At 39.7% G+C, this 14,555-nt stretch overlaps 1 protein-coding gene across 2 annotated transcripts in view; it reads right to left on the reverse strand.

Annotated features, from left to right (window-relative positions):
- The window catches only part of TIA1 (TIA1 cytotoxic granule associated RNA binding protein), a 47,190-nt gene that overhangs the window by 23,711 nt on the left and 8,924 nt on the right, over positions 1-14,555 (reverse strand). For both annotated transcript variants that reach the window (XM_089687184.1, XM_089687183.1), the window contains exons 2-3: positions 4,664-4,760; positions 2,648-2,746 (exon numbers count right to left, since the gene is read on the reverse strand). In XM_089687184.1, coding sequence (XP_089543310.1) covers positions 2,648-2,746; positions 4,664-4,760 — 196 coding nt within the window. The remainder of the gene's footprint in view (positions 1-2,647; positions 2,747-4,663; positions 4,761-14,555) is intronic.

Raw genomic sequence — 14,555 nt, forward strand, 5'->3', positions numbered from 1 at the left:
CATAGGTAGTGCTGAAGCTGGGATTGAAACCAACAACCCTAGTGCTGCCAGGTGGAATTGCTAACCATTTACCCACTGTGCTGCCCCGTTATACACATACTGTGGCCATTGCAGGAATTATACCCTACTGCATTTGGCAGGTACTATTGTCCGCAGGTGGGGTTGTACTGCAACTGCCCTGCAAATGCATGCATTGCACGCGGTTGCAACACAATGGTGTTGCAATCAGGGGGTTGAAATAGTGAGGAGGTGACATATCGCCTCATCGCCACCTGTCAGATGCCTCTGAAAAACAGTCGTAGCAGGAATTGCTTTTCAGAGGAGCGGCAGCTCTAGCAATTAATATGCACAAGCCCTGGAGAAAAAAAAAAAGCACCCCCACTATCTTGGAAAAGTAGTTCTGATCTAAAAGATTAGGGGTCAGGATTTAAAATAACGTACACACTTTTTGTTAAGTGTAGCTGCACTCGCATTCCCAGGTAAGTGATTTGTTTGCAATGCTGCCTGTAGGGGGGAGGCAGTGAGAAAGGAATCAGGAAGATGCTTCCCCATTTCCCCCACGCTGCTCGTTCCCAATTGGGGCATTTGTAGAATTTAGAGCTCTGCTGGTCTAGCCATACAGGGCTGAGACTGGTGGAGCCAGCTCAGGGAGAGCTTGATCCACCCACTTTCTCAACCAGGATGCCATGAAACCCCTAAAGAAATCAGGCTGCACCCCAAGGTGATGTGGACCCTACTTGAGAAAGTCTGTTCTAAAAGGACATTGTCACGCTTTGATTAGAGAATGATGCATTGTCGTCTGCGATTTCTTAAGATTAGTTGTTATAGAGGATGGGGGGGGGGGGGTCAGTGAGGACAGTCATCAGAATATTTTTAAATGGCCAAAAAAGAAGTTTTTTTTCCTTTTAACCATGGCAGCTGAGGGTATTCTGAATACTATGTCTGTCCTCAGAAATGAAATGTTGTCCTCATGTGATTTGATTACTGTTTTTCAATGCCTTTATTCTATTACAAAACAGAGTTTGTTCATGTGATTATAGCAACCAAACCATACCATTTTGGAAGGAGTGACTGGTATTTACACCAACAGAACAGGAACATGTGAGAAACTGCTATTAAAAGTACTGTAGGACTAAAGGCACTTTTTGATACAGTGAGAGATGATTATAACTCAGTTTTTGTTGCCATCTGTGTCCCATCATGGAGATTTTCCCGCACTTTGTCCCACAGCCAAAACAGGAAGTGGGAGTAAAGCTGTCCAAAGTGAGGGAAATCCCGGTTTGTCAACCAGAACTAACGTCCCCACTGGAAGAATCTCCCTTTATTCCTGTTCTGGTGACAAACCAAAATGTGTAATTTTCTTTTACTTTCGTTCTCAGTGATAATGGTAAAACGGCAAATAGAGAGCATGAACCTCCAAAACAGTGGCACAGACAATAAAAACCTGTCAGTTGTTCTAATCCCTTTGTCCATAACAATTGCCTTTGGTTATACTTTAATCGCCTCCCGCCTGCCATATAAGGAAATGACGGGAGGGCGGTGGTTCTCTAGTTGTGGGAGGACATCATAGGATGTCCTCCCACTCGAGCTGCGCATGCACGCCCCCGGGGTAGCACGGCGATCGGTGGTGCCCTGATTATCAGTGTAGCCCCATTAGCGCCACTTGTCAGTGTCCATCAATGCCACATACCAGTGTCCATCAATGCCACATACCAGTGTCCATCAATGCCACATACCAGTGCCCATCAGAGCTGCCAGTCAGTACAGCCCAACAGTGCCATATGAGTGCTGCCTGTCAGTGCCCACCATTGTCTCATTAGCGCACATCAGTGGAGAAATATTACAAAATTTTATAACAGAAACTAAGAACTTTTTTTTTAATTTTTAGTACTTTTTAGTTAGCAAAAACATAAAAACCTCAGTTGAGATTAAATAACATAAAGAAAAAGCTCTGTCTCAAAAAAAAGATAAAAATTTTCTTTGGGTACAGTGGTGCATGATTGCGCAGTTGTCATTCCAAGTGTGACAGTGCTGAAAGCTGAAAAGTGGCCTGCGCAGGAATGGGGTAAAATTGCCCGGTAGCAAGTGGTTAAAGTAGAACTATAAAGCAAAACAATTATTTGCCCCCATTTTGGATAGAGCAAGGGAAGGTTATAACCCCTGTTTTTTTTCTGCTATCTGTGTCACATTGGGCAGATTTCCCTTTACTTCCTGTCCTATAGCTAGAGGAAATGTCTGCAAATTAAGGGAATTCCTTGTGGCCCCAAAGGTCACCAAAACTAGTGTCCCCATTGGAAGATTTCCCCTCTATTACTTTTCTGGGGACAGCCCAAAATTTGAGATATTCTAGTAAACAGAGCAAATACTGAGGGTAAATATCCCCAATGGGGCCAGACACAGCAATAAAAATCTGACAGGGATTCTAATCCCTCTCCACTCTATCCAAAAAAAAATAAAATAAATAAAAATGTTGCCTTTAGTTACACTTTAAGCTTACTAAAATCACGAATTATGGAGAGTACTGTGTTTTTCTCTACACAAGTGGAGCTTCATTTTAACCAGCTCTCACGAAACTTGTCTAATACAGTGATATTTTTCTGTGACAAAATGTGAATGAAATGCCACTTATCATTTGAAGACGACATACCTTGCCCATTATCTTTCGCCCATTCATAGCAGCTAAAGATGCAGCGGCATGGCGATGTTCATAAAACTCCACAAAGCAGTAAGGATCATTTCCAGCTGTCTGCTCAAAAAAAAAATCCTATTAGAGGTATATGTTGAAAAAAGGACACACAAAAGAAATGTTACACAGAAGATAAAACATCCTAACAAACCAATGAAAATAACCCTATTGGCTAAAGAATTATTCATTTAACTACTACTATCCATCTCCACTTTGCAAACACTACAAATCCAAGTTTTAAAAACAAGGTAGGAATGGCCTTTGTAAATGTGATATCGACTCTTGTCCACCATTTTAGTATGCTGTAACTGGATTAGAAAATTGGTTTATGGAATTTCCCTTCAATGATTTATGAGATAAATCCAAGTTTAAAATGGTTGGATGGTATGTAACTGCAGGGATGTTGAATTTATATCGCCCGATGCCCGAGACATGTAGTTCCAGGCGCCGAGCAGGTAGTTTTTTATATCCTTCAGCCCTGCTGCAGGCAAGCAGCAGGGCTCACCTGTCAGGTGGAAGTATTAGGGCGGCAGCGCTGCTGCTGATTGCGTCCACACAGTGCGAGCTTCCGCTCCTCACAGCATGAACCGCCCACTGTCTCCTGGGCTCCGCTTGCCCATCTGCGGTCCCGGGACCAGCTCACCACCGTTGGCTAGAGGGGAGGTAGGAGACGGACAAATCTGCTCCCTTCCCCTTTTTGTCCCCGTTCAAAGATTTCCCGGACATCGAGGCGAGGAAAGAATGTAATACAGCGTGATGTGCACCGCATTACATTCAGGGGAGGCATCCAGGGTGTTTCAGACCCTGGATGTGTCAATAAAGAGAACCTGTCACCAAAAATCAACACATTGGGGATGAAAAAAAAATTAAGTAAAAAAAAATTTTTTTTTTAAATTGTAAAATATCAAAGTTACACCCAAGCACATAACATCCCCTCCCTCCCCACATATATGCACGTACAAACGTAAAAGCACATGCTGGGGCGCCTACGCATGAAAACGTTGATTGCGATACACGTTACATATCGCCGTGCATGCCAGAATGAGAGCAACAATTCTAGCATGAGACCTCCTCCGTACACTATACTGATGACCTATAGAAAGTATGGGGTACTGAAGTTCGTCGCCATTTCACAGGTGCACGCAAATTTAAGGTTTAACGTGTTGAATATCCATTTACTCGGTGCAACCTCGTATATTATATTTTACAAAAAATAGGGTAAAGTATTGCTTTTTTTGAGCCCTAAAATTAACTTGTATTTTTTACTGAAATTTTGGGGTAATATAAGACATAAAAAATTGGAACTACCAGTATTTTATTCTCTAGGGTGTCCGCTTTTAGAAAATAGATCATGTTTGGGGGGGGGGGGTTGTGAAATCTTCAGGCCTAAAATGATTTTTTAAACTTGTGCAAAAAGCGCAAAAACGGCTCTGGCAGCGAAAGGGATAAAGGATGAGCCGGACACTCCCCTTTAGTGACAAGCACCCAATCGGTACTCATTACACTGTAAAGTCTCTCCCCTCCCTGCTAGTCCCGGGTTCGGTGCTGGAGGCAGGCAAGGAGGGGAGGAGGAGATAAACAGGGCAATGTTAAAATTATTACACGTTTAAGTCGCCATAAAGCCCCTTTTGATTTTAAAAGCTCCAGACATTACTAAAAAGCACCTCAGATTTAAATATGGTTTTGGTTCAAATGTATTTTTTTTTTATCTTGACATATAGATTATCATGAGGGACAAGTTGATTTGGGGCACCAATTTAGTCCCTGGACAAGTAGTTTTTTTTAAATTTCCACACTGTTAACTGAAAAACTGAAAAAAATGAAAAGGTGAGCTTTATACATGGAAATTGAGGGTATTAGAGGATGAGAACTACATAGGTCACACTGTTGTTGCCTCCTAACGTTTAGAAACTGCCTCAGATTTTGTGAAGATTTATCCAGGTCTGCCATCAGGTATAAAGACAACTAAAAACTTACATCCATTATCATTTTGCAGCTTTTGCATGGACCAATCTGGCTGAACACCTGAAGTATCAGTGCTTCTGTGACATCTCGAGACAGGTTACCCACATACCTAAAATGCAAAAAGCATAATGAACAACTAAACATGGGTACACAAAAGTATACATTGACAAATAGTGCTAAATTTAAAATGGCAAAAAATAAATTAAATAAACCCAAAAAACTCTTCTTACAACCTCTTCAGTCGATTTGTACTTTACAGATGAATTTACAAACTTTTGTTGGTAAAGAGGTCTGTCCTTCATTAACACCACAGAACTGGCATTGAATGTAGTCAAAGAACGTTCATAAATGATGCTGGATTCACTGGATTTCAGTTATTTTATTCATGGAAACTTTGCATCACACATAGGTTCTACCTAGGGTGGTCTGAAGCCTGTCTAGAATGCCCACTCCTCCAGACTGACATACACTCATCCAAGGCATTTTATAAATTGCAAAACTCCTTCCAAGAGCCAACCCACTGCGTGCATCAGGGCTGTGGGCTTGTGACAGCAGTACTGAGTACTGTAATTTGCTCAGAAAGCTATGTACAGCACCCTGCCTGCCCCTCCAACCAGACATGATCTGCCTGCATTGCAAAGAGAAGCACAGAGACCCAGTGACAGCACTAATTAAAAAATAAGGTATGCAATGAAAACAGAAATGTGTAATTTGAAAAGTAATTAGCATGTTTATGAGGGGACCAGAGAAGTTAAAAGATAAGAAGATTAAACTTTTGGTTTTTACAAAATACGGCTACTCAGATTAGATCATCTCAGGACACTCAGTCCCTAGTTTAGCAGAGTGTTCTGTTCCATGCTAAAGCAGGAAACTGCTAAAAGATGGAGGGACAAGCTGTGTCTAAATTACATTTTTACGAAAGCCATAATTGGTTCTAATTTGGACATTAGAGCAACCTTATTCACTTAGGGAAAAAGTGGTTCCAAAAGACAAGAAAAAATGCTGATAAAGATTTGTAGGCAAAATATTATTTAAATAAGAAAATAATTTATGTCTTATAGGCACCAACTATGAACAAACATTTCCTTTATTTACACAGCAGTTCAAGCAAACAGAGAAACAGAACATTTTCAACTAGAACAGCTCCTGGTTTCCTGCTGGCTAGTAGTCTGGAGTGTTTGGCTTTTGCACAGTCTACATTTATTTACTACCAATATAAAAGCATTTTGTTTTATGCGCTCTATATTCTCAAGGTTGGTAAAAATATCATTATCCATGCTTTATAAAACGTAGATAACGTCAGTTGACAAAATAAAATCAGATCAAATAAAACGCAAATCCCAAGTTTTAAGTTGTTACCAGAACAGGGACAGAGGTGAAATCTTCCAATGGGGACACCTGGCCTAGTGACAACCAGGGATTCCCTCATTTTGGAGGGATTTCCTCTCACTTCATATATTGGGTATGGAACGAAAGTGAAGGTAAATTTCCTCAATGGGACACAGATGACAAAACAAAAAAAACAAACTGACAGGGGTCATAATCCTCCATTACACCAAAATGAAAAATGTTTTGGCATTAGTTCTATTTTCTAGAAAACCTATTCTCACTAGACTTGGCGAGTTGCCTACATGAATCATTGACACAACCATGCCTGCTCATACTTTCTGTTCCAATTTTCTTGTTTTTACCATGGAGAAAGGTTTTTACAAAAAGAGTCAGCTTGATATGCTTCCAATCATAGAACAAAGCATACATCAATCTTATAAAACAGAGTTTTGGAGTTGCACATCCATAATATGACCAAACCCACATTTACCTTGGAAACATTTCCATTTTCAATGGTTTTGGGGGTTTAGAATAGATCCAAGCAATTCTAGACCATAATTGAGCGAAAGAGAGAAATAGAGAGAGCAGCAAAGAAGAGTAAAGGAAAGAGGGGAAAGTAAAGATTGGGAGTTGTCCCTCCTAAGTTCAGGATCTAGCCCGCTCTACCCAATTCATTCAGATGGTTGCAGATAGCACAGCCAGGTCTTTTCAGACATATGCCAGCCATAGATGGTTCAAATCTTGGCCACGATTTGATCCATGTATGGGTTGGCTGATTGTATCCAAGTCAATCCATCGACTGACTTGGGTACAACCAGCGTGTCGGATGTTCAGCAATTGATTACTGCCAGCAGCTATAGCTGCTAATAATCACTGTTCTTCTGGCAGGGACAGTGTGCAGCTACAGCCAAACAGGAGAAGACAATAGGTCTGTGGGAGGGATTCCACCATCAACACTGACTGTGTTGATGGGTGAATCGAGCAATTTTCTTTCCTACAAAAATCGCATCATCTATGGTTGTTTGTCTTTAAAGTGGTTGTAAAGGCTCAAGGTTTTTTTTACCTTCATGCATTCCATGCATCAGGCTAGCCGTGTCTGTGTGTGAAGGGACAGACAAAGTAGCAGCTCAAGAGCCCTCATAGCAAGAAAAAGGTAAAATATGAGGGACGGTATATGTCTTGGGGAGCACTCTGAAGGCTCATTCAAAAGTGCAATTTATGAAGATTTGGGGACCTTTACATTTGTTACCTTTATGAATCAGAATGAAGACCCTGATCCAAAATCATTAACTTTGGGAGCGATTCCACCAAACATGGCACATAGTTCCTTCCTGTTCGCAGCCTCTGAAACATATGGGGGATGTCTCAGGGTATATCTTGGCTTTCCTGGAGGGGGCCAGGTACCATCAGGATAATACCCTATAATTTGTTTCTACCAGGGTCATGTTGAGGATTGTCTGCCGCATTGTTCTAGATCAGGGGTGGGCAAACTTTTTGACTTGAGGGCCGCAATGGGTTCATATATTGGACCCAGGGGCCGGACCAAGAGTAGATGAATGATGTGTATGTGTCATCCATAGTAAGTATAGTAATATTCCCCCATAGTAAGCATAGTAATTAATCCCCCATATAGTAATTCATCCCCCATATAGTAATTCATCCCCCATAGTAATTCATCCACCATATAGTAATTCATCCCCCATATAGTAATTCATCCCCCATATAGTAATTCATCCCCCATATAGTAATTCATCCCCCATATAGTAATTCATCCCCCCTATAGTAATTCAGCCCCCCTATAGTAATTCATCCCCCCTATAGTAATTCATCCCCCCTATAGTAATTCATTCCCCATATTAAGTCCCCAAGACCCCCCTGTGTCAATTCACTTACCTTTGCTCCGCGCGTTCCTCTCGCCGTGTTCCCGCGCCGTTCCGGTGTAGCATGAAAATCTGTCTCCTATGAGGATCTGTCCCCCTCGACGTATCTGCGCATGTGCCAGTTTCAGGCATTAGCAGCCGATCGGCGATCTCCGGCACATGCGCAGATACGTCGAGGGGGACAGATCCTCATAGGAGACAGATTTTCATGCTACACCGGTCTTCAGGGCGGACTGTGAGAGGAGCCTAGCGGGAGCCTAGCTCCGCGGGCCAGATTAAAAGGTCCGCCGGGCCGTAGTTTGCCCATTGCTGTTCTAGACCATAACTATTGGCCCTTTGAGTTGGAATTGTATTGAAGTTCAACTCTAAGCAAACCAATAAATTCACGTTTGAAACACAGAAAAGTTACCCGTTTTACTTCCCATCAGCTTTGTAATTTTGGTCAGCCAGGAGATTAGTTTGTTACTTTCTGGTTCAGCATCATACCTACTTATCAGAAAGATGCGATGATGCTGAACTATTGTCCAATGAGGGCTCTGGAAGTGGAGAGGTAACAAAGGAAGCTGCACTGCTAGGCTGACAGATGAACATATCAGGAATTTTGCATGCCACTCATCTAACTGGCATTGTGAAAAACGTGTCACGAGACTGGCTCTACAGAATTACAAATCCTTTAGCACACAAAAATCAGTAAAATTATACATTTCAACTGTTCAACCATTTAGAGGTTTGTCCAGAGTCTTTTAAAGGAACCTGGTAATATGAGAAATATATATCTGCTTGATTTTCCCTGACCGGATCAGTCACTTAGAAAGAACTAAAGCGACTAGATCAGCATGGCAGCCAGGAAGCTTGCATTTTCATAATGAGCCCATAAGCAATACTATATAGTCTATATATTATCCCTCAGCTCAGGATTGCTTTACCATATTTTTAACATTAATGCACTAATAAATCAACCTACTGAAAAGATCTTAAAAGAAGAGAAAAGAGTGCAGCTTCCAGTCTCCAATGAAAAACACGAGATAAAACTATCCATTTCTCACACTAATGAAGATGATCACTGCACTTTAACATTTCTAAAAGTGAATGAATTCTGAACTTGATATACAAAAAAGGACACTGATAAAAAAAGATAATTAAAAAAAAAGTCAGATTCTTCTCCTTTAAAAAGGAAATGCTGCTTGTGTTAAAGTGCTTATTTTGATTTACCAATGTGATTGCACAATTGAGCTTCCTATGTAGAAATACAATGATTTTGAAAGTTTGTGTGTGATAAATACAACAAATACACTTGAGAATTGCACAGGTGGTGATATATTCACATAAATAACTGTCGGGCACAATGCACTAGAATTTAATAGTGCTGTCTCAGTGCCCTACAAAAATACTATTTAGACAAAACAGATTTAAATCAGAAATGCAAGTAAAGTAACAACAACATTGGACTCAAAAGAGATTAGAAAACACAAAGTAAAATAGCTACACTAATGATCATGAAAGCTATACACTAGTCACAAGCATGCCGCTGTTGCCCTGTGTAGCAAACAGTAACGAGTGGTGCCCTGCATTTTACAACACAAGGCACCGTTCTCCCATTTTAGCTTTTTTTTTTTTTTTTTTTTTTTACTTTTATTGAAGATTTATTTCATCCAAGTCTCCACACAGCAGCATATTGCACTGTGGTGACATGCAGTGTAGCCAGTTCTGCAAAAAATGAAGCACATCTGAATTTTTCCATTTTCCAATTTTTTTATCAAACTACATTGTGGAGTGAAATGGGAAAATAAAAAAAAAATGATCTGCGATGATTAGGTGCAGATTAATGCAGGCACCTGCATATAGTGTGAATGAGCCCTATAGTTCAACTCCATGTGCATACAAACAATTCAGTTACCTGAAAGAGACTGTTAAAGCATTTCAGGCCACAATACTTATATCCATTTCAGCATGGTGGTCACCCAAAAAAATGTATTGCTTCCCCAACAAGTCTTGCTGCTTCTCTAGGTTGAATGACACCCAGGATCATTCAGCCGACTTCCTTTTGATCCTAACTTATTATGGGCATCATCATGCCAGCCTGGGCTCTCAGAGATCCTGAGCAGCACAGCATTCACACATCATTACAGGAGTGCCGTGCTGTTCAGGAAGAAGGACTGCCTGGAGGAGAAGCAGAAGATTCTGCGATGCAGGAAAAAAACAAACAAAAAAAAAAAAGGCATGTACAATCATTTGTCCCCCCCAAAACAGTCTCTGTAGCATCAGCAGTGCAAAGATTCAAATGAAACAAGATTTGCTTGCCATGGAAATGCATCACACTTCACTGTGTTAAGGTTTACACACCACACAGAGCAATCAGCACTGTGCTCCTGTTTTGTAGTGAAATCCGTCTTCTGCAGGCCGATTCAGTGCATATATGCACTTGCAGCAAAATATGAATTAGAGCTGATATTTTACTAAGTAAATTACTGTGTGCCCGCTGTTTTCCCTGCAGAGAAAGTAAAATATATTAAAGCTGGGTACACACAGGCCAAAATTTGCCTGGAAAACCACCAGCCGCTGCAGCGCTATCAGAAAACAATAGTGCAGTAGGGAGATTCCTGCATGCACATTGTTTGCGTGAATGCAGGAATCTGAGGTTTTTAGCTGAATCTGCAGTTTTACCAGCTTTAGAACTCACATCCAGTAGAATCACTAAATGAGCAGACTTTATTCACATAGATGGGGGCGGCATGGGGCAGATGGGGGCGGCATGGGGCAGCACAGTGGCTTAGTGGTTAGCACCTCATAAAGTAACTATATATCAATATTCAAAAAGAAATTCAAAAAAATATAATTCTAAAAAAATATTCAAAAAAAATATATATAATAATTCAAAAAAATAAGAAAAAGTCCCAGAAAAAAAGTCCAAACAAAATTAATATAAGTTCAAACAAATTCCAAAAAATATAAGTATAAAAATGAAACTGGGAAATCCTTTTCAATCCTTCCTTTCTCACGATAAACCTCAAACAAAAGAAAATATCACATAGTGCATTATCTTTATAATATAATAAAATATTCGTGACGACACTCTGGTGATTATCCAATATAAAATATATTTTATTTTTTTAAAATAATTAGTGTAAAAAGTGAACCAAGTGCATCAATTTAATTAATTAAAAAATATATAAATTAATTAGTGCAACACACTGTGTACTGTGAATCACTCTACCAGTGCTCCAAAAACAAATCCACACTGTGCCACTTCTATTATAGTAAGGAATATATACCCTTACCAACACTCCTCCAAAAACCTGCTTTCAATAATTATCCTATGGATGAGATCCTCCTAAAGTGCTCCCCCAGATTCCACTGTATTCAGGGCACTATTCCAGCAGGATTTTCCATATCTCCATATCAATGGCACCATATAGATAGAAAGCATATGAGGGACAAATAATGTAATACCGCCAAAGTAAAGTACAGAAAAGCTTTATTAAAACTGCTCACATTTCAAAAGATTTAAAACCGCTTTAAATACCGTAGAAACCGCCAAGCTACCATCCAGGGAACATCCAGGGACCAACACACAGTCTTTATCCTCTTTTCCCTTTTGTAAAATGGCCGCCAGTCGACTTCCGGTTCCGGTATGCGTCCTGACGTCACAGCCCTTGACGCGTTTCGTCATCGACTTAATCATAAGGGATCCTTATGATTAAGTCGATGACGAAACGCGTCAAGGGCTGTGACGTCAGGACGCATACCGGAACCGGAAGTCGACTGGCGGCCATTTTACAAAAGGGAAAAGAGGATAAAGACTGTGTGTTGGTCCCTGGATGTTCCCTGGATGGTAGCTTGGCGGTTTCTACGGTATTTAAAGCAGTTTTAAATCTTTTGAAATGTGAGCAGTTTTAATAAAGCTTTTCTGTACTTTACTTTGGCGGTATTACACTATTTGTCCCTCATATGCTTTCTATCTATATGGTGCCATTGATATGGAGATATGGAAAATCCTGCTGGAATAGTGCCCTGAATACAGTGGAATCTGGGGGAGCACTTTAGGAGGATCTCATCCATAGGATAATTATTGAAAGCAGGTTTTTGGAGGAGTGTTGGTAAGGGTATATATTCCTTACTATAATAGAAGTGGCACAGTGTGGATTTGTTTTTGGAGCACTGGTAGAGTGATTCACAGTACACAGTGTGTTGCACTAATTAATTTATATATTTTTTAATTAATTAAATTGATGCACTTGGTTCACTTTTTACACTAATTATTTTAAAAAAATAAAATCTATTTTATATTGGATAATCACCAGAGTGTCGTCACGAATATTTTATTATATTATAAAGATAATGCACTATGTGATATTTTCTTTTGTTTGAGGTTTATCGTGAGAAAGGAAGGATTGAAAAGGATTTCCCAGTTTCATTTTTATACTTATATTTTTTGGAATTTGTTTGAACTTATATTAATTTTGTTTGGACTTTTTTTCTGGGACTTTTTCTTATTTTTTTGAATTATTATATATATTTTTTTTGAATATTTTTTAGAATTATATTTTTTTGAATTTCTTTTTGAATATTGATATATAGTTACTTTATGAGGTGAATTGTACAAGTATTTATTTATTTATGTAATTTTGGCACATTTTCATATTGTTATCTTATATCTTCAAGGGTGAAGGTTTTATTTGTGCTATGGGGAATTAAGTTTTGCTGCATATTGGTTTTTCTAATTTGTCACTTATTACACTTAAGGAAGTGGTAGTTATAGATATTTAGTGGTTAGCACGTCTGCCTTGTAGTAAATGGGTCATGGGTTCGATTCCTGACCATGGCGCCTCCTGCATGGAGTTTGCATGTTCTCCCTGTGCTTGCATGGGTTTCCTCTGGGTGCTCCGGTTTCCTCCCACACTCCAAAGACATGCTGGTAGGTTAATTGGATCCTGTCTAAATTGGCCATAATATGTGTATGTATGAATGTGAGTTAGGGACTTTAGATTGTACACCCCTTGAGGGTTAGGGACTGATGTGAATGTTCAATACATATATGTAAAGCGCTGCGTAAATTGACAGCGCTATACAAGTACCTGAAATACATAGATGGTAACATTTACAAGACAATATCACCAACACTATGCTATAATAATCTTTTACTTTTCACATTGGAGGTTATGAGGAAAACATACGCATGTAAAAGCAAAAATCATTACCACATCTGTCTTAAAGTTTGGGAAATAACACACTGCATAAGAATAGCATACCGTCTTTGTCTGAAACAATTCATCCCCTGCACAGATGTGAATGAATGAAACGTGAAAGAAAATTCGGCAGAACACAGCTTAAAGCCATGACAACATAGTGAACGTGTAAATAACAGGCCATTAGCAAATCTCTCATTATCATCAACTAATGACTGGATGGATGGTACAAATAAAGAACAAGAAAAAAAAACCCTATGCTTTACAGACTCTGATGATTACATGTGTAGTACTAGAAATATAGGGCAGGTCTGTCAGGATATAACCACCTGATTTATAACCTGATATAAAATATTTATGTGATCGGCAAGCCCTGTGGATGCCTCGTTTATGTCCTCTATACTCAGTTGGACTTTCAGCCCCCAGGGATTGTACCCATGCTACCATGAGTAATTTATTCTGTAACTGCCACAGCTCATCAAAATGACAGAAAGTAGTAGCATAGAAGGCTACCTACGACTACAGATAATTTGACACCATAAACAAACCACAATCACCAAACTTTATCCTCACTCACTGGTATTGCACAGTACAAAGCTTTGCATTTTATAAATGTGTAAAATTGTATAAGCAACACATTCTCGATTAAATCCATCTATGGGCAGGCTGGTTGCACTGAAGTCGGTCAATCAGCTGTAGTACAACTTGCCTGTTGGATGCAATCACCAACTTCTGGCAGCTATAGCCGCCGTTATCTCTGTGTTTTGGTGGAAAGGAAGGCTCCTCGCCAGCAAAACACAATAAGGCTGTGGAATAGATTTCCCTTCTGACTGCGTTGATGGAGAAATCAAGCATTGGTGTGTTTGTAGGCTCCTACAAGCTGTTAGCATTTTTATTTTTTTTGCTCCTAGAAGCAAAATAATGTTATCCTATGTGTCCATGCACATTATTTTAGGCTAGTAGCGTTTTCCAAGCTTCAGCATTTAGGAGCAGAAAAAAAAAAAAAAAAGTTGTTTTTGGGAGCATTTTTCCGACAGGGAAAAAAAAAAAAAAAACCCAACAGCTAAAACATTCCTGAAAGATTTTTACTAGCTTTTTTCCCCCCTACATGTACTGTAAAGACACTAGTGCATCCAAACGCTTCTAAATGCTACTAAAAACTGATGTTACCAGCGTTTTTATCCAGCTTTTTTTGAGCTTTAAAAAAAACAAAAAAAACCCGCTAGTGTGCATGGAGCCTAATGCAGGCCACAGATGGGGAGAAAAACGGCCGATTTTTCTTTAAAAAAAACGAAAAATCGGTCGTTCAAGCGGCCGACGTTACCAGCAACGGTAACAAAAAAAAAAAAAAAAACACGCCGATTTTCATCCTGTCTACAGCCGGCAAAAAGTGTCCCTGCAGAGAGCTCCGCGATTTCTTTGACAGTTCTTTGACATTTATAGCGGTTGCAACAATGTATTTGTATCCATTTAGGATACAGATGTTTTTATTCGGAAACAAATAGATAC

Source organism: Staurois parvus, unplaced genomic scaffold, assembly GCF_062004578.1.
Source record: "Staurois parvus isolate SC_StPar_1 unplaced genomic scaffold, SC_StPar_1.0 ptg000420l, whole genome shotgun sequence".
Lineage (NCBI taxonomy): Eukaryota > Metazoa > Chordata > Amphibia > Anura > Ranidae > Staurois > Staurois parvus.